The sequence below is a fragment of the Cavia porcellus genome, unplaced genomic scaffold, assembly GCF_034190915.1.
Source record: "Cavia porcellus strain 051 isolate PalLab524CR breed Dunkin Hartley unplaced genomic scaffold, mCavPor4.1 scaffold_3, whole genome shotgun sequence".
Lineage (NCBI taxonomy): Eukaryota > Metazoa > Chordata > Mammalia > Rodentia > Caviidae > Cavia > Cavia porcellus.
In genome coordinates, this window is record NW_026947486.1 from 32,839,489 (window position 1) to 32,866,139 (window position 26,651).

At 38.8% G+C, this 26,651-nt stretch overlaps 1 protein-coding gene across 1 annotated transcript in view; it reads right to left on the reverse strand.

Moving 5' to 3' along the window:
* Positions 1-206: 206 nt before the first annotated feature.
* Msn (moesin) overlaps positions 207-26,651 on the reverse strand; it is a 68,470-nt gene continuing 42,025 nt past the window's right edge. The window contains exons 3-13 of the mRNA XM_003462751.5: positions 16,000-16,095; positions 14,018-14,292; positions 12,653-12,736; positions 10,940-11,086; positions 9,801-9,897; positions 7,892-8,055; positions 5,339-5,469; positions 4,931-5,091; positions 3,387-3,479; positions 2,814-3,038; positions 207-2,318 (exon numbers count right to left, since the gene is read on the reverse strand). Of these exons, the coding sequence (XP_003462799.2) occupies positions 2,154-2,318; positions 2,814-3,038; positions 3,387-3,479; positions 4,931-5,091; positions 5,339-5,469; positions 7,892-8,055; positions 9,801-9,897; positions 10,940-11,086; positions 12,653-12,736; positions 14,018-14,292; positions 16,000-16,095 (1,638 nt within the window). The 3' untranslated portion in view covers positions 207-2,153. The remainder of the gene's footprint in view (positions 2,319-2,813; positions 3,039-3,386; positions 3,480-4,930; positions 5,092-5,338; positions 5,470-7,891; positions 8,056-9,800; positions 9,898-10,939; positions 11,087-12,652; positions 12,737-14,017; positions 14,293-15,999; positions 16,096-26,651) is intronic.

Below are 26,651 nucleotides of genomic sequence, written 5' to 3' on the forward strand. Positions count from 1 at the left end.
GAGGTAGTCCTATAGTTAGGTTATATCCCTTTTGTGAGCTCGGTCCCTGTTGTTAAGATGGGGATAGTCATGCCCTTCTATTCAATACAATTTAAGTGAGAATGAAATCAGAGGAAGGGTAGAAAGGCAGTCTATAAAGTAGAAATTAAAGTGAAATATCTTACAGTCACCCATCCATACCACAAAGAAAGGTTGAGTCACAATGATGTCTTTCTAAATTTTATTGGCACTGAAATATAAAATGGATTGAGCATAAACCTCTCCAAAAACAATTTTTTAAAAACTCAAGAATACACCAAAAGATATGAATATAAAATCTAATCTTTCTCCCCAGCCTCCCAGGTGGAGGCTCACTGCCTTACTTAAAGCATCTTAAATTGTGCCACAATTCCAGGGTTTAATTTAGACAATATAGGTCATAAACGAGTGTCAAAATAATTTACAACAATGCACACAACACCCCCCAAGTCTAGGAGGAGGAGTCCAGAGAGGCATTGGGCTGGGGCACTGCATTCCCTTGGGGAATGAATCTTGGGGAGAAAGCAAATAGGAACAATAACAACAAATGCCAATTTGTTAAGAATAGATTGTATGACCTATAGTGACAGGTAACAGTAATACTGAAAGCGTCTTACATTAAATTTCTGGCAAAATATCCTTTTATATTATAGTATATGATTCCCAGGTGTAGGGGCAGTAAAGGATAGGCCAGAATGATCCCACCCCAAGACTAGTATCTTCTAATTGTGTATTAGCAAGAAAGGTAGAAATCAATACTGAGTTAGATATCACTAGAATATATAATACTGGTAGAAAAAGTGTATACATGAGGTGGAAAGGAGAAGGAAGGCTACTCCTGGATAGAGGGCAAAGCATGGGAGTGCATAAGGGACCAGGTCAAAATCCCCAGCAGCTCTATGTTACATAGGACATGGGACCACATAATTTATGAGAAAACCTAGGTTAGAGGTTTGTGAGAGGCACAGCCCAGGAACCACTTTGGACAGAGGTGATAGGGAAGAACTATTAGGCACCTGAGAAGGTTAAGTAAACTGTAGGATTAGAAGCATGGGCTTCTTTACCATATGTATGTTCTTCTGTCCAATCCTTTATTGAGCCTACTGGCATCAGGATCTAGGGCTCACCATACTAAGGCCAAGGAGCTGTGAAGCAGAAGCTGTGGGCCAACTAGTTCTGATGAGGGATGTGCCTTAGATTGGTAGGGAAAATACTGACACAAAGTGTGAACATTTATTTTGGCAAGAGCTATATATGGGGCCGGTTGAGCTTTTGAGTATTCATTCCTACTGTTCTAGCTGGAGGGAATTTAGGGATTGAGGGGGGCAGGGAAACATCCAGAAAAAAACTTGGGACCTGGAATAACATGGTATATCTCTGCCCAAAGAGTTGACTTAATTGAAGCTCGGTCTCCCATAAGGCATCGGGGCAGGGTCTTTTACCCATTTTTACCTGAACAAAAGGATCAAAGGCCTTGTAAGATGTGAAGCCTCTTGAAGGCACTGTCTTCGTATACTACTCTAGGGAGAAACTTAGTTCCTGAACTCAGAGCAAAGGTATATTAGAACTGAGTTTGTAACAGTCCATATCTGGGAGGCAGAAACAATAATGACTATTGTCCCAGCATTAGAAAGTCTCTAAAGGAATGGGCTCTGGGATGCCAAATTCTAGGTCAGTTGACTCTTTCAGGGCCCTACCTCTTTTTTTAAACCCTGTAATCCATCCCTGAAAAAAATCATATGACATGAAAGAGGAAGACAATGGTGGTCTAAGAAAGTAGGGATAGATTTCAACCTCCTCTACAGTTAACTCTCATTGGGCAGCAGTTAAGTGCGGAAGTTTTTGCCTAATCAAATGGAAAATGCCTCTGAGCTGGGGAGGTAAACTATTCTAGCAAGCTAGATTAAATGGGTTAGAGAGGGGGAAAGGGTCTCATTGGCACTACAATAGACCTTTTTTTCTGCCCAAGGAATTGAGTAGGGTAATGGGCAAGGTTTGGTTCCATGGCTGCAATAAATGCTTGGCATGACTCCAGAGTTGCTCTAGTTAGTGGCTCCAGGACAGTGTGAGTTAGACAAGAGTGTATAAGGAAGAATAAAGGAGGGGTCCCTAGAGGCTGGGTGTTCATTACATGATTACATGGACTCAAATTCATCAATGCGCTGCTTGGTGTTGCCCTGCCGAATCTGACGCAGGGTCTTGTATTTATCTCGGCCCAGTCGCATGTTCTCTGCATGGATCATGTCATTGGCAGTCTTCTTGGATTCATCACGGGCATTGGCTAGTTCTGAAGTAAGGGCCTATGAAGATACAAGTAGATACAGGGATCAATAAATTCCTCTCATTTTAGCTGTACTTAATTTGATCAGATTACTCTTGTTTTCTCCCTCTGTCTTTAATAAATCTATTATATAGCTGTATCTACATCTATATGTATATCATCAGTCTATCTGTCCATATACCATCTATCTGGAGGGAGGCAAAGTGGAAGAGAGAGAAAAACCAGTCTTGTTAGGACTGCTGTGGGGCCAAAAACCAAAAAACAAACAAACAAAAAAATTCAAACCCAGAAGACTACTTGACAATGGGTTTTCCTGAGAGAAAATCCCAACAAGTAAAGTAGTAGTAAACTGGGATATGATTAAAAAGTGAGAGGTGGCCACTTTAAAGTTTCACTCGAAATAGGCTTAGACCTCCATGCAGCACCCGGACAGTTTCCTATAACTACTCCCCCATTGTGGCCTAGGGAATGTTATGGTCATAATCTCCTTGACCCTTTGCTGCTGCTTGGATACCTTCAGGTGCTTCTGCACTCGCTCATTCTTCTCTGCCTCAGTGGTACGTTCTTCTTCACTGCGGTCCTTGGCCATAGCATCAGCTCTCAGGTCAGCACTGGCCTCTGCCCCATTTTCATCTTGTTCATCCTGCTCATTCTCTGCAGGCTCGGCCACATGAGGTGTACTCATGGCAGTCTTCAACTCAGCACGGGTCTTCTCCAAGTCTTCCTGTACCATCTGTGCCTGTCCAGCATCAGAAAGACAGACCAAGAGTTAGACCAAGTAACCTGTGGCAATCTACGCACGCCACAAATAGTTTGGTTGTATGCACATGCCAAATGGGTCAAAAATATCAACTGCCTGATTCCTAGTATCTACAGCTACAAAACAGAAGCATTTATATCAACTTCCTCAGGAGTACTGGGGAATTTTGGCAAGTATTTGAGAAACATTGAGCATCTTCTTCTACCATGTCAGCTGTACAGAAAAGGTGGGAGGTAGAAAGAGATCAAACTTAAGGAAACTAAGGAGCTGAAATGTATGCATGTAGCTTATTTTCCCATAGTACTTTGTTCTTGTGCCTTGGCTTACCTTCTGTTGCCACTCCACAGCCTCACTTTCCTTCTTCTGCCGTGCCATCTCTAGCTGAGAGATCCGAGCTGTCAGCTCTGCCATTTCTGAAGCCTAGAGATAAATGAGAAGCCTGTGAGGGTAGGGTATTCTGCTCCTCAGGCCCAGTTGTTTTCAACCCCAATTCCTCTAAAGAACCAATTGGAAAATTGCTAGTTCACTTGTTTGCTGCATTGGCAGGTCTTTTAACCACTATCACTCCATTTCCCTGCTATCTTCCTTACCTAGAACTTCCTTAATAAATCATAGCTCCTCTCGTAGACTTGTAGGCATTGCAAAAACTATAAAATGTGCTTTCTGTATCTTCCTCATGTTTGTCCCACTTCCTCCCTCCCTTTCCTTCTTCTCTTGTCATGTGTGCATGCAGTTAGGCCTACATAAAGCTCTGGAGGTGACTGAAGTGCCAACTCTTCTCTGCTATCCTGAGATGCACAGGTCTCTGCTAAGATTCTTTCCAGGACAAGTAATGGAAAGAACTCAAATGTCACCAGGTGACCTGAACAAGGGAAAAATGCTTACACACATCTTTATACCTTTAGCATGTTTCACAAAATAGCTTCTTTTGTGTTAGATTTCAGTTCCCCCAATTCCCACTTCAAATAGTACAAAGGTAGAGGATATGTTAAGGAATTTAGACCACAGATTAACTTCTGAGTCACAGAAACCTTGGAAATTGTGGTTATGATATGGACACCCGTCCTCCTCCCCTTGCCAATAATGTGTGGACACACAGTTTTACATGTGGTTTCAAGGCACAGACCCTTCACTCCAAGGCAGAAGTGGGTTCTAATCCTTGTTTATCTACAATTATGTGGCCTTTGGCAAGTTTCTTAACCTCACTAATACTTAATTTCCTTATCTGGAAATATTGTTATATGGGGACTAATCCAATAGGGTTGCTGGTAAAAAACAAAGAAGGAAAAGGGAAGCATGGCTAGCATACTAACACACAGCAGCTACTAATTAAGCATGAGTTCCTTCACTCTTCATTCCTTTTCCTTTGTCAGGTTACCAGCTCAGATCTCCAGTGGTTAAGAAAATAAATAAAGCCAGGCATGGTGGTACACACCTGTAGCCTGTAATCCCAATACTCAGGAGATTGAGACAGGAGGACTGCCATGAGTTTGAGGCCAACCCAAGGTACATAGTGAGTTCAAGCCAGCCTGAACTAAATAGCGAGACCCTGTCTTAAAAAAAGAAAAAAAGAGAGAAAGAAAGAAAGAAAGAAAGAAAGAAAGAAAGAAAGAAAGAAAGAAAGAGAAAAGAAAAGAAAAGAAAAGAAAAGAAAAGAAAAGAAAAGAAAAGAAAAGAAAGATTGTTTGCAAAGGTTTATGGGCCATACCAGTGACCCCTCGGCTTGCCTCTGAATGAGCTATTAAGAGCTTATAGAATGGAAACCTGCTAGAAAGAGTTAACCCTTCAGGCTGAAGTAGCTATAAACAGGCAAGCAGAAAAAAGAGAAAACACAGTCCCACCCACAATCTTTGCCCATTGTGCAGTTTTACCAGTTGTTCTTGGGTCTTCTTCTGGTCCCGGGAGGCCTGCAGCAAAGCCTCCTTAGCCTCTTCAGCTTCTTGACGTTCCTTGGCCAGCTTTTCAGCCTCACTCTGGGCACGCTTCCGTTCCTGCTCAAGTTCCAGGGCTCTGCGTGTCTGTTCTTCCAGTTCTAGGTAGAAAAGGAAGGGAGAGGCAGTGAAGGTTACAGGGATGAAGATGGTACACTATCTTCCTTCCTGGAAATGCTCCACCCCACAATTGGCATAAAGTTCTCAGAATTCTTCCTTTCCCATTCATCTAGTCTGTGCCCATACCTGTACTATGTCATCTGAATCTATAGCTCATATAGAAAGGTCTCTATCTCACACAGTCAAAATCTAGGGAAACTCATTTGCTATGGTAACTTCAAGTCTCACCTTGTTGAGCTTTCTTAGTCTGTTCCTCAATCTGCTTTAGCTTCTCCATCAGTTCTTCTTTCTCCCGTTCAATCTTTTCTTTCTCCTTTTCTGCCATCTCACGCTTCTTCTTCTCATTTTCCAGTAGGGCACTAGGAAAAGGAGAAGGACAGATGTAAAAAGTAACAAAGCTACATAGAAATTTGGGAATTCCTAGGCTCCCCACAGCCCCCACTCTTCCAGGGCACCCAGAGTTTGTGTGTTTGGACAACTTTCCCCCACATCCTTGCCTACATATCACAGCCTCACATAGGGTGGTATGCTCATGGCCTAGGCAGTTTGCCTCTGAGTCAGGAAATGCAGTCTGGAGTTCCTGATCTATAAGTAACCCACTAAGTCACCCTACCTATGCTGCTGCTTTGCTCCTATTCTCTGTTCGCCTCTCTGTAAAATGGCCTATATGTCCTATTCTGTCTGCTTTGTAGAGTTATTGCTCCATAGGAGAACAGTATGCTTCAGGCTAGATGTCCCTCTAACTAGGTCTAACTTTACCTATGCTAAAGCCTGGTTGTAGGCTCCTTTCCCCAAGACTGCATTGTAAATCTAGAATAAATATTTTCTTTATCTTGCTCTAGCATCCCCTTCCAGAAAGACTTCATATCCCTTGACTAGATGATCTTTCTCCCTTTGAGCCCTCAACATATTGTGTATATTCCTTTTTCCATCCCTATTTCCTGTTATTTTTCTCCATAGCACTTTTTACCGTACCAATACTATGTAATTTATTTATGTTTGTCTCCTCCAACTAGAACAGGAACTTTTGGTCTTTTTTCATCACTCACTCAACAAATATTTAAGTGAATAAATGGAACAGTCTTTGTACCTTGAGATACATATACATATATATATATATATATATATATATAGTAGAGAGAGAGAGTATGTATATATTTATATATAGTATATATATATATATATATATATATATATATAGAGAGAGAGAGAGAGAGAGAGAGAGAGACTATTTTTCTACTGTTTCTTAATAGATCATTAGAAGGCTGTTTCTGCTCTGTAAATTGACCCCAATCTTGATAATTTTTTTCTAAATAAAAGTCAACCTTAGTAACATATTATAGCATGTATGGCTGAAAAATATTCTGCTGTGGTTTTGATGTGGTTTGTCCCGCTAAGGTTCATGTATTAGAGGCTCACTCCACAATGTAGCAGTATTGAGAAGTGGTGAAAACTTCACAAGATGGGGTCTAGTGAGAGATGATTACATCATTAAGGGAACAAGACTCAAAAGTGAGTGGTTTGGGTTTCAGAACTGCATTCGTATTTGTGAAAGTATGTTATTGTAAGTAATTCTGGCATCTCCCCTGAATCCTTCTTCCTCACGTACTACTCTGTTCTTGTATGTGCTTCTGCTATACAATGATTCCCCTCTGTCATGTTATAATATACTGGAAATCTCTCACCAGATGTGAGTGCCTGATCTTAGACTTCTCAGCCTCTAAAACCATGAGCCAAAATAAACCTTTTCTACTTATAAAGTATCCACTCTCAGGAATTCTCTTCTGTCAATACAAAATAGACTAAGATATATTCTGTTACATGTATTTACAATTTGTTTATCTATTTATCCATTGATAAACCTTTATCCATTGATAAACTATTCCTAAGAAACCTCCTATAAATATGTATATATATATTTGCTTGAACATCCATTTTCAACTACTTGGAGGTACTTAAGTAGGAGTAGGATTCGAGGATTACACTGTAATTCTGGGTTTAAGAACTGTCACACAGCTTTCAACCCTTTTACATCCTCACTACCATGTATGTGGATTATGATTTCTTCACAGTCTCATTATTATCTTGTTCTATTTTTGTGTCTACAGAACTTATTTCCAGTTTTATTTTTTGTGTCTACATTACAAGGTATGAAGTAGTACCTCTTTGTTGTTTTCCTTTGCATTTACCTAATGACAAAGGATATTTATATGTCTGTTGGCCATCTGCATATTTCCTTGAAGAAATGATTACCTGGATCTTAAGATACAGATTTTGATCACTAGTCTGGAGCTGGGTCTTAGATCTTCCGTTTCTAACAAGTTCCCAAGTTGATGATAATGATGCTGAGCCTCAGATTACACTGAGTAGAAAGATGCTATACAACAAATACTATGGCCTTATAGAGAAAATTCCTGGGGGTTTGTTCATTTCTGCTCACATAACTCTACAGAACAGTCTTAAACATGCATAGAGCTTTCCACAACTGCTACTATACTAGTCAGCCTGGAGCAATGTCTAGCATATCAATGGCTTGAGGTTCACAGACAATGGGGAACTATGAAATGCCCCTCCATCCTATATGCTTCTGATAGCTGCTTCCTAAGAACAAGGATATTTACACCTGAGAATGAATGCAGGGGGTATCATCCTTGCAGCTCTCTCACTCCCAGTCCTAGGTTGACTTCACATCCTGCCTTGGAAGGTTCAGAAACTTTGAGCAGCTCCCTTCCCCAGCACAAGCCCTCATCCAGGCTCCCACTCCTGCTCCATAGCACCTACCGCTCCATCTGCTTCTGGTGCTTCTCCTCCCGAGCCTGTGCTTTCATCTGCTGCACTTCAATGGTATCAGGCTTGCGGCGGCGCATATATAGCTCATGGTTCCCCATGCACAGGGCTAAGATTCGCTTATTAATCCTCAGCCGAGGAGCATAAAAGACAAAGTCCTGGTGGGAAAACAGCAGTTTAAAAAGAGTTTGGAAGAACACACAAAGGAGAAATTCTATTTTATGAAAACCTAAATCCAGAAGTATTGGGATGATTGTTTATCCAATCCTTTCCATCAAGGTAGGAAACTAATTATCAGACTGGTGAAATGATTTGCCCAGAGTCAGATGGCCAGGTTAGTGGTACACAAAAACTATAATTCTGATTTCTTAACTCTGCAATCAGTACAGTCCATCAAACCATAATTCCTTTCAACCATTACTTACAAAAAGCATTCTAAAATACCCTTAACTCAAATGAAAAATCAGAGCTGTCTTTTTCTACTAATTAGATATGATATTGATCTTTAGAGGGCCTCTTTTATAAGTCACACAATCTTTGCACACTACCCTATTGGGTACAATATAGGTGACTGAACTGTTGGTGTAATCTTCAAAAATCATGTCCTTGACTCAGACCTTTAAATGCTTATTACAACAAGGAATATTATAAATACACTCATAAATACATATATTTCGTAAACATTGATTTTACTGGTTATTGTTTGTTAAATGAGCCCTTTATCTCAGCTTGCTGTTACTTACCTTTTTCTGATGAAAGTTGAGCATAGCAGCAATAAAAAACACACAAGAAAATCCAGTGAGTTGAGTTATTTACTACCAATACCACTGGACCAAGATCATCAGTTAATGGGTTAACCACTACTTCTTCTGTCAAAGCCAAACTGCTATCATTTCATACAGCTTGGAGTACAATCGAAAGAACACAGGCTCTTAAGGTCAAATGACCCAGGCATACTGCTTTTAGTTATGTGATCTTAGGCAAATCACTACATCCCTCTGAATATTAATTTCAACATTTTAATGCATATACCCACATAATGAAGTTATTGAGCATTTAAAGAGACAATACATAAAAACTACCTATTAAAGGAAGTGCAGACATCTTTGGGCTAGAGAAGAAGGTTGAGCCCTCATGAAAGGGGTCAGGCTCAACAAGGCCACTGGCCCTTGTTGGACACAAGGTATACCAGAAGAGTAGACCTTCATGTGAGTTTCTATCTTACCCTCTATCACCAGCTTTCTAGTCTTGTTAGCAATAGGCAACAAAGTAGGTAAGAAGGGTTGTGAACACATTAAAGTAAGATCTGGACTCAATGTATTTTCTTAATCTTAGATTGCTCTAGAAGGAAGTCTGAGAAGGCACCCATAAAGTTCTACCAAAAAGCAAATTTAGAAGATAATCTTTGGATTTGGGCTTATTTTTGCTCTCTCCTTTTATCCTAACTAAAGATAAAATGTATGTGAATATAATCTACTTTCTAGGACTGAAGGGCTAAGAAAGATGAGATATACTCTGTTTGGAGTACAGTCTCAGAGTAGCAGAACACAATTGGTAAGATGTGGCATTTAGGACAGCCTGTGACTCTCTTACTGAGAGAGAAAGACAGAGAGAGAGAGACAGACAGACAGAAACAGAGAGACAGAAAGAGAGGTGTCAGGGTGCCATTGAGACACAGATAGTAGAACAGCATCAGGTACAGAATGATTCATAGCCAATTCTTAGCACTGATATTTCCTTCCACATCAATATACATTTATAATTCCTGTACATGTGTGTATACACATGTACACACACACACACAACTTCAGAATAACAAAGACAAATATAATGGCATGATCATGCTTAGAAAAATATTGGCCTTAGTGACTACTTGTCATTATCAAATGGAGAAGTCACTCACCGGGGATTTTTTGTCAATAGGCTTGATGACAAATTTCTTGTCATTGAAAGAGATGTTCCTGATTTCACTCCAGGGGAAGCCAATCTTGGGAGTCAGTCTGTAGCAGTGGAGATTAAGAGCATCAGCACAAAGGCAAGATAAGAAAAGCATAGAGAGTTAGTGCCTTGAACTCAACCTTGGCCTCCCCCAAAAAAACCTTCTTTCTTGAGGACATAGATCCATTACCAGTGTCATAACACGCTACCAGATCAATTGCCAGGATTAATGTTGAGTAAAGGACTTCTTGATACTACAACCAACATACTATTCTTTGTTTAATTTTTGAGATTTTTTTTCCACTTTGGTAGAGGAATGGACCTTGTAAAAGTCCTTTAAGAGCATCACTAGCCCTATTTTACAGAGACTCTTCTGAAGTTATAAAAAAGTAGAGAGAAGATAAATACTGAATTCCAAGGTTCAGAAGTTATAAAGAATAATATCCATCTTTATCCTCACCAACAGTAGAGTAAGTGGTTTAAGGAATATTCAAGTAAGATGAGGCCACACAAGAGAATTATAGGCCAAAAGGCACTTAATCATCACATGGGATTTAGAACCATTTACAAATCCTGACAAGGTAGATTACAGGCCAGAACTGTCTTTTAAAAATCATAGTATATATAACTGTCACATTTTAAGTTCTCTAGTTAGTCACATGAACATGAGTAAAGAAAAAAATAAACAGGAGGAATTAATTACAGTACAGTTTAATTAACTCAGTATACCCCAAATACTATAATTTAAATACATAAATCAGTACTTTAAAAATATTGAGGCATTCTACATTTTATTTTTTCACATTAAGTCTTCAAAATCTAATGTGCAGTTTATGTTTATATGTAGTATGTCTCAATTCAGAGTACCTACATTTTAATCGTTCACCAACCACATGTGGCTCATGGACAACATAGTAGACAGTACAAGCCGAGGCAATATGGGATTTATAGGCTTGAAGGAGGCTGTACAATCATCTGGGCCCATCAAAATTAGGTAGAAAAAAACTAAGGTGAGACTCTAGAGGCATAGTCCTGCTCCAAGATGAGGAGTAAGCCCTAGGTACCAGGGTGACCCAAATAAGCTAAAAGAAGTCTGAGTTATACCTGTCATTCTGCTCATAAATGTTAAGACCTAGGGCATCCACCCCCAGCCACAACTCTGAGCCTTTTTTGTTCTTGATGCTGAAGTAGTTCACACCATACATCTCCAGATCTTGAGCAATCTTCAGATATTCCAGGACAGCATCCTCTCTAACAAAAACAGGGTAAAAGAGAAGATGTCATAGAGGGGAGCCTCTGAATCAGACTCAGGGAGATAGAAAAGTGTACATTCTTTTGTGTTTTTGACAAGGACCTTCCTATCAGAAACGGGAAAAGGGATGGAAGATAAGTAGATGATGGAAAAGAGCACACATGATTTTTGTCAAGCAAAATTTGCTGAAAGGAACCTCAGGTCTGAAGTGCTTAAGGGGAATAAGGGTGGGATGATCTCTGCTGACCTTTGGCATATTAGCTGCCATTGACACTATTTTCTCTCTGTCATTCACTGCAACAGTCTCTCATACATTCTGAGCAGAGCTTAGGCAGTGGGTGGTGAAAGCAAAATATCTGCTCCTCAGCTAGACTACCCTAAATGCTTTTTAATTTTTTTTATTTAAAAATAATAAAGGAGATTAAGATAAAGAGGACATAACAACACAGGTCAGAACAGAACAATTTAAGCAACACAATGTTTCACCACAAGATAACCTAACATAACAGTAGTTACCACAGTGTCTCTTTCCTTGAAATATTTGAGTATAACTTCGTATACTATAGCATCAAACATAACAAGACAGTGTAAAACCAATCAAAAGGATGAAAGTATTACAGGGTATCTAGAACCAACTAGCAGAAAACAAACAATGGTTTCTATATTATCTCCTTGTCTATAAAAAATTTTGTTTATACTATCACATATAATAAAATCCAAAAAGATACAACATGATAAAACCGATAGAGACAGAAGAACAAAAGCTTGATGGGACTTCAAAACAAGCTGATATTATATGATCACTAGATATTATGATGTCTGGTTTTCTTCAAAATAACTGTTCATACCATCACAGACAATAAAATCAAACACCTCAGAATAAAACCATTCCAATTAATAAATGAAAACATTATAAGGCTTCAAAACAATATAATGGGGAAATGTGATTACCACATACTTTTATGTATTCTTACCATTTCTTATACTAGGGAAACTATTCGGTATTTATACATTCAGTTTGATTTATTTCGCTTATAAGTATGGTCTCAAGCTGCGCCAATTTATTTAAAAATATCTCAATGTGATCATCCTTTATAGCGGAGTAGTACTCCATTGCATAAAAATATCATGACTTTTTTATCCATTCCTCAGTCGACGGACACTTAGGTTGTTTCCAAGATCTGGCTATTATAAATTGTGCTGTTATAAACATGGGTGCACATATATCACAGTGGCATGATGTTTTCAGTTTAAAGAGCTCTTTTCCTTCTTCATTTTTGGGAGAAGCCACTTGGTAGCACTGATGCTCTCTGGGGATCCAAAGTTCCCTCCATTTCTTTATGGTAAAAATTAGACTAATAGTTGTCATATTCACCAACACACACACACACACACACACACACACACACACACATTGGCTCAAGTTTGCTTTCTTTCTTTAAGTGCTTTATTGTCTCTCCTCCAATATCCAGTAATGTCCCTAATCATCTGCCTCTTTGCCACAGAACCTACTGTTATTCACTCTGCAAGGATAGTGGAGCCCACAGCTTCTGGGATTGGCTTACCTAAGCATACCACGGTGTTCTTCATGCCAGACTTGAATCCGCTCCTCCCACTGATCCTTGTTGAGTTTGTGTTGTTCCAGGACTCTGGAAAGATAATGCATAGTATTTAGTTTGAAGTACAAAGCCCATGTGCAGCAGGGAAGGAAGCCCATGTAATTCTCTAAAGAAGTTGATCTGAAAGTAGAGTTGTCTATCAAGGTCATACATGAAGTAGACTGAAATTACAGCAGAAGATATTAAATAAGGGATTTCCTAAGAGGTAGGAGAGCTATAGGTTATAGAAAACTGAGAAAGACAATAGGAATACCTTCCTGTGTTGCTTTAACTAGAAAATTCAATAATATCCTGTGGTCTCCAAGTACAACAGTGATTTATAAGGAATATGTGCTGATTTGAGGGGCAAAACGTCAGGCTGGCCCTCACAGAAACAGATAGAATCCTTTCTTAGATTTTGTTGAGAACAATGGTTTGTAAGAATATTGCTCAGGGATATGGGAGGACAGCTTTTGGCTACACAACAGAGAAATAAGCCCAAATGTCTTTGAGAGAAATTATAGGTCCAAACTCCAAATTCACTAGATCATAAAAGGGGCTTGCTTTTAACATGCCACCTCTGATATTATGACAACTCAAGGCATCCCAAGGCACAACTAGTATCCTTAATTCCTTCTGATAGACTGTACATATGACACAGATCCAATGGCACCAGGGATCCCAGAATGAGATTTCATTTTTTTTTTCTAATCCAAACGTCTATGGAAATGATATTTAGATGCTATAGAAAAGAACTAGTTTAAAAAAATAAGAAATTAGGTATTTCTGTATAGCTCTGCCCCAAATGAGCTATGGGAGATGGGGCAACTACTTTTCCATTTCCTAAAACAGGAAATAAGGATAATACCTGCCTTATTCATTTTATGTGTTGTGATACTAAAACAAAAATATAAGCAGAAATCACTGTATGCTGGTTACCAATATTAAAAGAGTAAAATTTCTGGCCTTTGTATGTCTCTTTCTCCCCTATGAAATTGAGAAATAAAGTTCTAAATCAGTGAAAGAGATTGAAAAAATGGAACTAGGGGAAAATGAATCTATGTCTGCTTTTATACAGGTACTTATCATTAAGATAATAAAGTTCAATAAAGGAGCATAATGTAAAAATAAAAGGCTTTTTATTTTGAGAGCCAGAGAAACAAGAGGGCATGATGATACATGCAGAGAAGCCACTCTAAGCAGCATAACACAGTCTTTAGGCAGACCATAGTGAATAGGAAAAGATCCTGCAGCTCCTGTGGAACAAGTATTAGTCCTTCTTGAGTTGCAGTTCCCTTTAGCAAGAGCAAAGAGACTAGGGTGTCACCTTACCTTTGGGGCAGCAACTTGTCTCCAGCCAGGTAGCCAGACTTATGCACCTCCTTGTTGAAGTCACCATACTTGGACTGAACAGCATAAGAGGCCAGTAGCACAGCAGTTTCAGGTGGGCAATAAATGTCATCATTGAGAATACCTTCCTTCACTTGAAGAAAGAACAGGCGCTGGGTGATATCCTGGATTAATTCTTCTGATACATCTTCAGGATAGAATTTGGCTCGGAACTTAAAGAGCAGTGGGCTTTCCTTTCGCACATCCTGTGCAGTCACCTAGGATCAGCAAGGGGTTATAATCTCTAAAAAACAGGATTTAGTGGTGGGGGAATGACTGTAGCTTAAGGAGAAGATACTGAAAGATCATTAGTTTGAGTAATCTTACAAAGCTAGGTGGGAATCTTAATTTAAAAAAGAGACATTACTTTCATTGGAGACCCTTCCCAGTCTCATGTCCATGTTGAACTTAATGATTGTTAACCTTTGTGTCTGGATGTCCCCCAAAGCCTCATGTAGCCATGGGGTCAGGCTTCTAGAGTCTGTGATTTATTCACGATCCAATGCTGGCATTATGGGTGTGAGTGCTACACTCAAACTAGGGTGGGGAGCCTACATACAATATAAGGGAGTGAAAGAGTCTTTGTTCACTCACTGTCCTCCCATTTTGCTTTTGCTGCTTTTTCTGTCTTCTGCTGCCATGAATTGTTGCCCTCTGCCATGAGCTACCCTGCCTCAGACCCAGAAGATTATGTACTGAAACCTCCATGATCTGTGAGTGAATAAACCTTTCCTTTCTTCATTTTAGATGCCAGGTATTTTGTCTCAGCAATGAGTGATAAGTAACCAACACAATGATTAAAAATCCTTAAGTAACCACTTTCTGATAATATACCCAATTGTCCTCAAATTTTAACAGTACATGTAAGAAAGCTGTTCTTTCAAGGATCCTCCAACTCCATAAAGCAGTGAAGATAAGACTGTAAACTATGCTTAGGGCCACAGAATTGGCAGGCAAAGACACAAACTAGATAATCTCTTACTGGTTTTTAAATTCTTGTTTCTTAAAGATAACATCTCAATATGTAGTCCAAACCAGCCTTGAACTCCCTATGCAGCCCAGGTATTGTCCTCAAGTTCATAATCTCCCTCCCTCAACTTCCTGACTGCTAGAACTATAGGCAAATGCTACCATGCCAGACAAAACTAGATCACCTTTTAAGGCATGAAATTGGCTCCTAATGGCTTTGTAGCTGACTAGAAAATGTCTCAACTCCTTGAGAAAAACAAGACTCTACCAGCAGAAAGTGGGATATCCACTTCCCAGAGGCAATTAAGGAAACAATCCACAGCACAGCACAGAGACCTCCAAGAATGAAATCAGCTGGTTTGAGGATACTTACATGAGGGATTGACAGGTTTTTGCAGAGATACTAATTGGGGAAGAAAGCCTGATTGTACTCAAACCATCCCGGTTGTAATCTAGTTGAAGCAGAAGATCAAGAAAGAAGGAAGCATGTGTATGTGGTCAGGCAGTAGTGTTCCAGTGAGAGAAGATTAGCATAAGACTGTGAGATCTTTACAATTTTCTCCAGTACAAAACAGTCTGAGGTTCTGTTTTAACAGTTCTCCCACAGCCTTTGAGTTTGAAATCAAGAAAAGGATGCCAATCCTCTCTCAAAGAACCACTAATGGCTTTACGTTTTTTTTAAGTCAAAATTAAAGACAGAGATCCTAGTGGGAAGAAAAAGTGTGCTCTTTCTTAGATGCAACTATTCTCATTGTCAGAAGTCAAAGTGGAGACAGAATAAAAGCTTTGCCTTGCTTGAGTCCTCTACCAATATTCTGATCCAGGTGGTTAGCAGACCACCCAGTGACACACACAGGCCTAAGTAACCTGGGCTTGCTAGCTAGCATACATTATCCCCCTAAACAAGTTCTGACAGAGGCAAGCATTCCAAACCTGACAGAGGAGTAAACAGTTACCTTCTTATTGAGTTTCAGCCAAGTGGAGAAACCCTTGGTGTCCTGGTACTGCAGACCAAAGAACCAAACTTCCCTCAGGCCAATAGTTTTCACCACCTGGAAGAGAAAATACAAATATTATATTTGGTTGAATATCTACCCTGTGCTAGGCAGAAGACACAAAAGTGGAGCCAACCTTGCCTCTGACCTTAAAGGGCTTAAGATATTCATGTCAGAAAAAATACATTTGAACAGCAGTCAAGAATCAATATCAGCACCTCTGTACCAAAGTACTATTGCTGAAGTAAAAAAATGATCTATTATGTATTAACAATTCACACAGCAAGAATCTTACATCCATTATCTTCTTTAATTTGCATAACAGCACTATGATATACATCAATTAGGCCCATTTCACAGATAGTAACATTTTAGAGAATTGAAATGATTTGCCTGAGCTTTCAGTAATGAGTGGCAGGATTCAAACCAGTCTGTTTAACTCCAAATCCATTCAAGTCCAGTGAACTTTCTATCACTTCCCCCTTCCTTCTGCTACACCATGTAGCTCTCTACTCCCAGAATAGGTTAAAAAAGTGTGTTTAGGGGTGTTAAATACCTGACTATATTAATGTTTTTGGATCATTGAACATAGCTGTTTGCAGTCTCTCTGTTTGAATGTCCACTTTGTATTCTTTGATACTGTGATTTGAGCAACTATTTCTAAGATGATAATACGTAATCTATTAACAGGTGATTTCTTACTGTTTTTTTTTTTGTAGTTCTGTATTACGTGTACCCTTACACCGCTTTGTTTGTTTGGTGTTTTTCTCTTTTTCCTTTTAAATAAAATAAAAAAAAATTTAAGGCAGAGATTGTTGGGGTAACTCTTGCATTTTATTTTCCTGGGTTATTCCCATATATTGTCCTTTACCTTTTCTTATGTTTACCCATTCATCTGCAAATATCTCTTTTTTCTTTGGTACCAGGAATTGAACTCATGACCTCGTGCTTGCTAGGCAGGCACTTATGCCATTGAGCTAAATCTCCAGCTATTTACCCATTTACTATAAAGGGTGTTTAGGATACAAATGAACAACCAGATGGAAGAAATGCAAAGAGTGTATTATTGGAGGAGTAAAGAGCTTCTACATCCTCCAGCACATCACCCTCTGGAACACCACACGATTATTTATCCAGGGGCTCCCCAAATCACATCCTTTGAATTTTTGTGAAGGATTTATCATGTGGACATAAATGACATAAATTAATAGAAACTTCAGACTCTGTTGTTCCTTATTTTTAGCAACTGGGAATAATGTCTGCAACTTTAAGATTGATTCCCATCTATAATACCCAAGAAAGTGTGGCTATATATATATATATATATATATATATATATACTGAAGCTCTACTGTCCTTAAGTTTTACAATACTTTTTCCAGTCCTAGAAAGAGCCCAGTCATGATTATCCTCACATAGACTGAAGATGAAAACAAGGTAGATACCTCACTATAGTAGTCTTTGCTAAACAGTGGTCAAGAATGAGAAGCCTGCCAGGAAAAGACAGATGGAGATTGTTCTCCAGTTTCAGGTACTAGCATGTTAATAGTCTGATTGTCACCTCAACTCCTGCAAGCCCACAACCAGAGATTGAGACAGGAAAGCTAAGCCACATCCTAATGAGGTCAGCCTGTCATCAAGCAGTCTTATTTATCTTTTCTTTGTGTTGGGGTGGAAATATGGGTTTAGAGCATAGTGAATAAGGAATCTAAGATACAGAGATATCTAAATGGCCAATATCTGGGGTTATAGTTCAGCAGTACAGTACCTGCCTGGCAAGCAAAACATCTTGAGTTTGATTCCCGGTATTTTAAAAAAGGGGGAAAAGGAATCTACTATTATCTCTTCTCCAAATGGCCAATAAATACATGAAAAATTGTTAAGCATCCTAAGCCATTCGATAAATGAAAATTGAAAGAACATTGAGATTCCATCTTATCCTGAAACAATGGCTATCATCAAGAAATTACATACTGATAATAAGTAATGCTGGAGAGGCTACAGGAAACAGGAACTTTTCTACATTGCTGGTATGAATGTAAACCAGTACAACCACTATGGACATCATTATGGCAATTCCTCAAAAAGACAAAATTAGAAATTCAATTTGACGCAGCTATTTCCTTTCTAGGTATCTTCCAAAAAGAGTTAAAGACATCATATTATAGTGATACATCCATATCCAAGTTTATAGCATCACAATTCATAATAGCTAAATATTGGAAGTGCCCTAAAATTCCATTGACAGATTAATAAAGAAAATGTTGTATTTAGAAATAATGGAGTAGTACTCTGGACATAAAAAGGATAAGTTTGAGTCTATGTAGGAAAATGGCTATACCTTGAGACCATAATGTTAATTAAAATAAATCAGACCTATAAGCACTAATATCACAATTTTTCTTATATGAGAAGCCCAAAATACAGAGACCAAAGTAAAAGACAGATATCACAAAATATGAAGATAGATCTTTTGCAAAATGGAAGGGGACCAAGAGATGATGAGAGGGAGGAGGGTGGGGAGGGGAAGGAGATAAGAAAAAAATCAAGATGTTAGGTACATGTACCAACTCCTCACAAGGAATATAACCATTACATACTGCAAATATATACAAATATATACAAATAAAAAGTAAAAATTAAAAAAGAAAAAGAAGTTTTTAAACATGTTTCCACCAGCATGAACCAACACCAAGCATGCACAAACTTCCCATGGCACCCCACAGGATAGTCATGCATTTACCACAGGCAGTTCAAGACAGGAGGAATATAACATGCTCAAATCAGGACTGTCTGGCAGTGAGACATATGAATTATGGTATTGTCGTGAATGTGTTGAAAGTATTTTTTTTATCTAATCTAAACGTATATTAGTCCAAATTAACAAGTTCTATCCAATTTCCACAGAGCTGCAGAAGACTAAGTGTAGGGGCTGGGGATTTAGCTCAGTGGCATAAGCACCTGCCTTGCAAGCAGGCAGTCGTGAGTTCGATCCCTGGTACCGATAAAAAAAAAAAAAAAAAAAAAAGAAGACTAAGTGTATAGATGCAACTGGTGAAAAGAAGCAAGTTCCAAGGAACAATTTAGTCTCAAGAAAAAAAATATTCATTGCAGATTCTGAAGACAGGATGGACCTTCAGAACTAAGATATTAGATTATGGCTTAATGCAGCAAAGTAAGAACAGATCAGTAGAGTAACACTTGCCTTTGCCTATAGCAATGGGCCAGTTGTAGTTTCAAAAGATGCTAGGACTGAAGGTAAGTAAGGCAGACTACACAATTTTTTGAAGATAGCAGGAATGAGTTTCTTATCTTCTTTTTGTGCTATGTTGCCTGTTTTGCTAGCAGAATGGATAGGGTGTGATAAGAAGAGGAGGATTCATGGGAGTCAGAGTAACTCTATGAAGTTAAAGTAACAGCTAAAACACTGTCAAAAACAAATGTTTCAGGGTCACTGGGGAATTTTGCTATCTCTGAGCAATGCCTATTCCTTTGTGAAGATAGAAAACTCAGAAACACATATGTTTTACTTCTTTAGGATCGAGGGATTGCAGACATGAGCACTATTACTAATGTTCCAAAGTAACGAAACAAGAATACAGGAGGTCAAGTATATGCACTGAAGTGATAATTGAGACAGAAAAAGAAAGCACGCAGAATAAAGCACATGATCCTTTCCTTTCCTATAAGGAAATTTCCAATTAAGGTCCATGGGATGTCAAGAACCGTTTGATTAGGCAAGTCTTGGGTTCATTTCCAATTCCCAATTGCAAACGAGGACAAATTTTGCTTGCTTCAGGCTTTGCTTCCAACTGATACCTCTACTCCATAGGCTAGGGTAGGGGCTTCATTTTCAAGTGAGAGATCATCATCTAGCTTCTACTTCAGGAAAAACCTCTGTGGATCCAGTAACTAGAATTCTTATCATTTGACTCTTAAGAAATGCTCTATCCCTGAGAAAAAATTCTTTCTTGATTCCCTTTGGCCCCAGATAGCCAGATCATCTAATCTGAACCAGTATTTCCTCAAAGGTTGCATGGAAGAAATCTTTAAACAGCAGAAAATATGGAATGTAAAATATGGAATGTATATATCTGGGGGATTCCAAGTTTTGTGGAATAGGGATATAAAAGTAGGAGGATAAATGGCTGGATGCAAGCCAGTCAGAATTTCTTTGAAGCATTAATAATTTGTGAAAATTTTATAATCTACTCCTTACACGATGACATTTTTATTGTAATAGATAAAATTCTTACTCAAAGATACATGTTAAATCACATTTATCCCAAAGATTTTGTCCCTCCTAGAATCTGCCAGAACTAGGATTTTATTTTGTAAGATATTGGCTTAAGAAACTGGAAACTGTGGACTCTAATTAGCCCCAGAACACAAATTTCCAACACAGAGTGTGGAGAGTTAATAATGTTAAAGCAGCATAAAATGAAAACCTGAAGTCCAATGAGCAGAAGAGATCTGCTTCTGAAAAAATCCTTACTGATAACCAGGAACTTCTGGGTATAATAAAGAATCCCATTTACCTCTTCTTCAACTGTGCAGTGCCTAAGCCTAAGGTCTGGCAGAGGGGTCAGTAGTAGAGCCATGATCCCCTATCCTTGAATCCCTCATTCATCTATCTGCACAAACAAGTGACATCATCAGCCACAACAAAACCCTAGCTCAGGATCAGGAAGCAGAGCTGAAATCTCAAGAGAAGAATTGTATAAGAAATTTTGCATAAAAATATGTCAATGCCCAAACATCTGAGGCTCCACTGAGATCTCTTTCAGGATTCACAGTGGCTGCATCAAACACCTCTCTGAAAATAAGTCAATGCACAAGTGGAAAGTTACAAGAGAAAATAACACCATTGCTGCTTTTGCTATTCTACTGCCTATATTCTAGTCAGTAGAACCTGCTATACAGTAGAGAACACACTCAGCTAGAGTTCTGAGTTTTGAAAACAGGCAAAAGAAGTCTCAGGGGACACAGCTGACAAAAGGCACTGGGAAAACTGGAAATACTATCCTTCCTGGTTCAGGTGCCACTCACACCACTTCTTATACCCATGTGATCTTGAAGAGATCTTTTCCTTTCTCTAAGCCTCAGTTTCTCATCTGTAATATGGGTATGTGACTATAATAAGCAGATGTTAGTCAGTTCATAAAATAAGAACAGAAGAAAGAGTTGTTGTCTTCAATTGCATAGTTCACACATCCTAAGTATATTACCAAACCATAAATGCTTGCTGATTTCACAGCTCCTTCATCTGAATTCCTAGGGCAATGTCCATCAACTTATTAGGAACAACTGATACTAGAATGCCTACTACACAGCAGGTACTTTACTTTTTCAGAATTAAATCACAAAATCTCTTAAGATTTTAGTGTGATTACCATTTTACTGAGGTCACACAGCCAAATAGCAGGACAAAATCTGAACCACGAATTATTCCAAATCCTATGTTGTATACATCACACCATGAAATCAAAGCCTCAATGGTTTTTATTCTTTGCGGGGAGAGAGTTGCATGTGCTTATCTACATCTCCATAAAGAACTCCAAGTTTTTGTTTTTGTTTTTTGGTACTGGGGATCGAACTCACAAACTCACGCTTGCCAAGCAGGCATTTATGTCACTGAGCTAAACCCCTAGCCCAGGAACCTCACTTTTCAAAGGTAGAAATGGTATTTTTTAGGTCCCAGGATTTTTCTTGAGATACAGTGGACCTTCAGTCAATATTGAATGAGTCAATTAATTGATGAATTAATGGGATGTGCAGAGATTTCATGTTTTTCCTAGGTCTCAGAGACTTTGAAGGGAACAAGTGATTAGACATAAAGTAGAGCTAAAGCTGGAGCCAGGCAGAGGGTTCTTAAAAAATGGAACTCAATGTGGTGATACCACTCCCGAGAGGCATCTAGATAATCCAAGATCAAACCTTTTGAGGAAGCTCAGCTTTTAAATGTTAAGTGACAAGAGTATCAATGGCAAGATATGTGGTTTCTTCCCTGTAAGAACACTCACAGGAAGAAACAGGTAAATGTTCCTGTGGAAGAGTAGGCCCCACTTCATTTCACACCAGGTCATAAGCCTGCTCATACTACAGCTTCCCACTATTGATAGCTGTCTATCACTGGCACTGGTGCCAAGAAGGATGCTTCCTTTCCATCCTACTTTCTCTCTCGCCATCGGTCAGATGACTATTGCACTCTAGGATGGACATACAGTTTTTGTAAATTTCTTTCAAGGATTACAGCTAGTTCTTCAGGTGCTGGCTCTATCAGGAGAACCTCCTTGAATGATGGTTCTCAACTCCCTGGCAGAACAAACTTCCTCTCTTATGCCTCAAGTTAGAGAACAGGAAAAGCTCATACTTTTCAACTACCTATAAACAGTTTTGTGGATATATGTCCTGATTTGTCTTGGCTTCTAGAGGGCCAAATGGCCAATTCCTTGTTTTCAGCTGAAATCTTTTTCCTTGAAATTTTTAACCTATGAGGTGTCAGCTCTGTTCTCTCTTACTCTTCTATCCTATGACAGCATCTTAGAGGTCTAAAGACAGAAAAGACATCTTTTCTGAGTCTTCTTCAAGTTAAGAAAGACCATATTCACCCCAAACCATGTAGCGCAGTGAGGAATGGGAGAAACACAATTGCTCAAGTTGCTGTATTGGAAATTACATATTGGCCCTTACTAACTAACTATATGCCTCTGGATATTTTCTGTCACCTCTTTGCAGGGTTACTGTGAAGATCAAAACACCTAGCTATACACATTACCTCATATACTTATCATTTTATGTGGTTAGTAGACTTAAAATCTACTCTCAGCAATTTTCAATATGACACATTGTCATTAACAATAATATTATACTATAGATCTTTCAAACTTACTACTCTTTTCTGACTGAAATTTTACATCCATTGACCAGCATTATATACCAATCCCCAACCCAACTGTTCTAGCCGCAGTCAACCACCATTCTACTCTCAGTTCTATAAGATATACATTATTCAGATTCCACATGAGTGAGATTATACAGTGTTTCTCTTTCTGTGCTTGGACTCTTTCACTTAACATAATGCCCTCAAGGTTTATGCATATTATTGCAAATGGTACATATGATTAAAATATATATATATATATAAAACTGACTTGATTTCCTTTGGTCATAAACCCAGTTAGTTTTATTTAGCGATTCCACAACATGTACATATTTTAAAACATTACATTGTGGGTGACAAATATATACATTTTTATTCTGTATTTAAAATTAATTTGAAAAAATAAAGCACCCTACCAAGGACACTGTACAATAGGCGATCAGTAAATGATGTTTTTCAAGGCAACACTATTCTTCTGGATGAGAAATGCCTGATATCTTCTTCCTTTTTTCCTCAACCACTAAGAAAATCTCAAGTTTCTCAAAGGCTTTTTTTGAAAAGCACCAGATTTTAAAACTGGCACATCAATCTGGTTATGGCTCCCTACCATCTGGACTTCTCTAAGAATTACACCCGCAGTACATAAACCAAATCAATACTAACAAAGAATTACCAGGGCTTGTGGCTTTTTAAAGCTAATAAATTTCTTTGTTCAAAGATTCAGCTGTCCTAGGCTCTAAATAAAGTCTTCATCCTCTGATGCTAATAGGCTGAAGTCATTCTCCTCTGATGCTAATGGGCAAGCCCTCAGTGTTGAGGACAGAGGATGGGCATCATTTGGTTTGGAAGAAGTAATGAAGAGAATCAGGAATAGAGGCCAAAGTAGCCCTAGGCGCTCATCAGGACCATAAAACCCATTCTGACTGGTATTCTACTCTCTATTGCCTCTGCCTGGATTGATATTACTGTTTGAAACAAAGGACTCTAGGAGTAGAAGGATGCCTCCCTTTTGTCTCAGAAACAGTAGACTATCCAAGAGGAGATGTCCCTTTAGTACAGTTAGAAACAAGGGAGCAAAGGAAGTCACTTCCTCCATTCACTTCATTTTAAACAGCATCCCAGGGCCATTCTTCCTCCCATTGTCCTAAGAGAGAAAAATCACATAATAACTCAAGTGATCTCTGATGCTCTAGGTGACAGCACACATGCATTGGATCGCCTAGTCTTACCTTTGGTCACCTTCACCAGACTCAATCTTTATTAAGGGTTCATAAACATGTAGTACTCATGCACCAATCAACATCAGATTGAATTTTGGGACACACACACATATTAAGAGCCCCTGAGATAACTGAAAACACTGTCAATCACACCTACAGATTCAGAGCAGACACCTGGGCTGAGGTGCAGATCCTTTAAATTTTGAAAGCCTCATTTATCAGTGGCTGCTGTGTGCTGTGATCTGTGTGCGGTCCTTTTGGTATCCTGTCACTCTGGAAACACTTTTCTGTTTGTGCCATATTTTTTGTCACACAGACTTGCCTTAAGCACAACTTTCTGTGATTTTCAATAAATGTAGCTGTTTCTCGCTCGCTACTTGGATTGTATACTTGTAATTATTTGCTCATACAAAAGAGCCTGAAATTTATCCACTAACTTCACCATGCAGTAATACCCACCAGCTACCTTGCCTCCTACCCCCCACATACACCAACAGCGGATCATTCTAAAATGAAGCATTTCTCTTCTTTTTACAGAAACAGGTTGTCTGAAACCCAAATAGTAGGAACAGAAAATGGAATAAAAAGATATACAGAATATACAAGAGCCAGAAATAAAGTTTTGAGTGATAAACAGATTTGAGAGACAGTTTAGACACCAAAGATAGGAAAATTAAGGCCTAACAAAGGGAAGGTTTGAGTGAAGTATCATAGAGAATTAATAAGAGAGCCAGTCTGAGAGTCTAAGATTTCTTTCTATCCAGTGCCCTTTCGACTTCACCAGACTGTCCCTTTAAAAGGTCTCTGCATGCAAAATTTGCATGCAAACAGAATGCAAAATCTTAATATAATTGAAGCACAGTTATTTCAGACTAGTGCTGTAATCATTTGCAATCTAGATATCAGCACATTAATTATAGTAAATGTGTGTGTGTGTGTGTGTGTGTGTGCATGTGTGTGTTTAAAAGTTCCTCAGACTGCACATGCATAGGTGGTGCACACCTGTGATCTAAGCACTCTGGTTGGCTGAGGCAGGAGGATCACCAGTTCCAGTCCAGCCTTGGCAACTTTGTATCTTAGTCACATCCTGTCTCAAATTCTTTTTATTTCCTCACACTAACTTGTATTTCCACAAACTAAAAATCAATGACTATCCAGCACCATTTAAAACAACAACATAAAACATATTCCAGAGAAGAAGTAAGTTCCAGCAAAATACAAAGTTATATATTCTGAGATTTATCAAGCTTATTCCCAATCCCCACCTCATGACAGAGACAAGAACCATCATGGTACCGGGAAGGGAGCCTATTAAATCTGTACTACATGCTGATTGCTGTGCATACTATTCTTTTCCCCATTTGTATTTTCTTTTGTCTTTCTTTTCTATTTATAATGTATCTTTTTGGATTTCATTCAACCTTACAAGCCACTATACCTAATTTTTGGATAGTAAGAGATACATAAATAATCCTAAAAGCCGGGTGTGGTGGTATGTACCTGTCATCGCAGCACTCAGGAGGCTGAGGCAGAAGGATCCTTGCGAGTTGGAGACCAGCCTGGGCTACAAAGTGAGAAAAAGGCCAACCTGAACAGCACAGCAAGACCCTGTCTCACAAAGATGACAAAAAAGTAATACTACATACTTTTTCATAAGTTCACAGAAAGTCTTCAAGGTAGGTATTACTTTATTCATTTCCTTTTGTTTTTTTAAACATGAGGATATCAATCCAGAGAGGTCCAAGAAGTTTTCCTCCAGTGTCTAATGAAGATATTGTTTTCCCACTGATAAAGTGAAGTCAATACTAGTTCCTCCACTCAGAGGGTTTTGTCATAGTACCAGCATATAGTAACTCAGACAAACAAAAGTTAACTCTCATCTATAATAGCCAGGCAACAATTTTCCTACTTGATATAATATCAGTGACTGAGATCCCAGCTATTTTTAGATTTCTAGATAGTCCTTTTTCCTCTTACATAAAGACCTGAATGAAAAATAATGCCCTTTCCCATCTCCATCATCTCTTGTCTTTCCTCTCACCCAATGGAATATTTATAGGAACAGAATTAGTCCATTGAATCCAACCTACATTTTTACACAGGGTCTCACTACACAATTCAGGCTGGCCTTGAGCTCACTTTGTAGCCCAGGCTGCTCTCAAACTTGCAACGATCCTCCTGCCTCATCCTCCCAAGTGCTGGGATTGCAGGAGTGCACCAATCTACTTCTTTTTTCTTCCTTTCGCTCTGTACCAGCAGAGAAGTCCCTATACAGTACAGGGACACAGGGAAGCAAGGGCATCTTGGAAATCCATAGATAAGCGTCCTCAATCTTTTGAACAATAAATCAAACTTCCACTCAATTAGAGGCCGATTGGGATATGAGATAACAGCCCATGTTATGAGGTCTCAGTCGCTGAAAATGAGATCCCCATTTTTGTTCCTGGAAGTTTGGCCACAGATGAAATATTCCCTTGGCCCCTAGCAAGTCTTCCAATGCCAAAAGATCC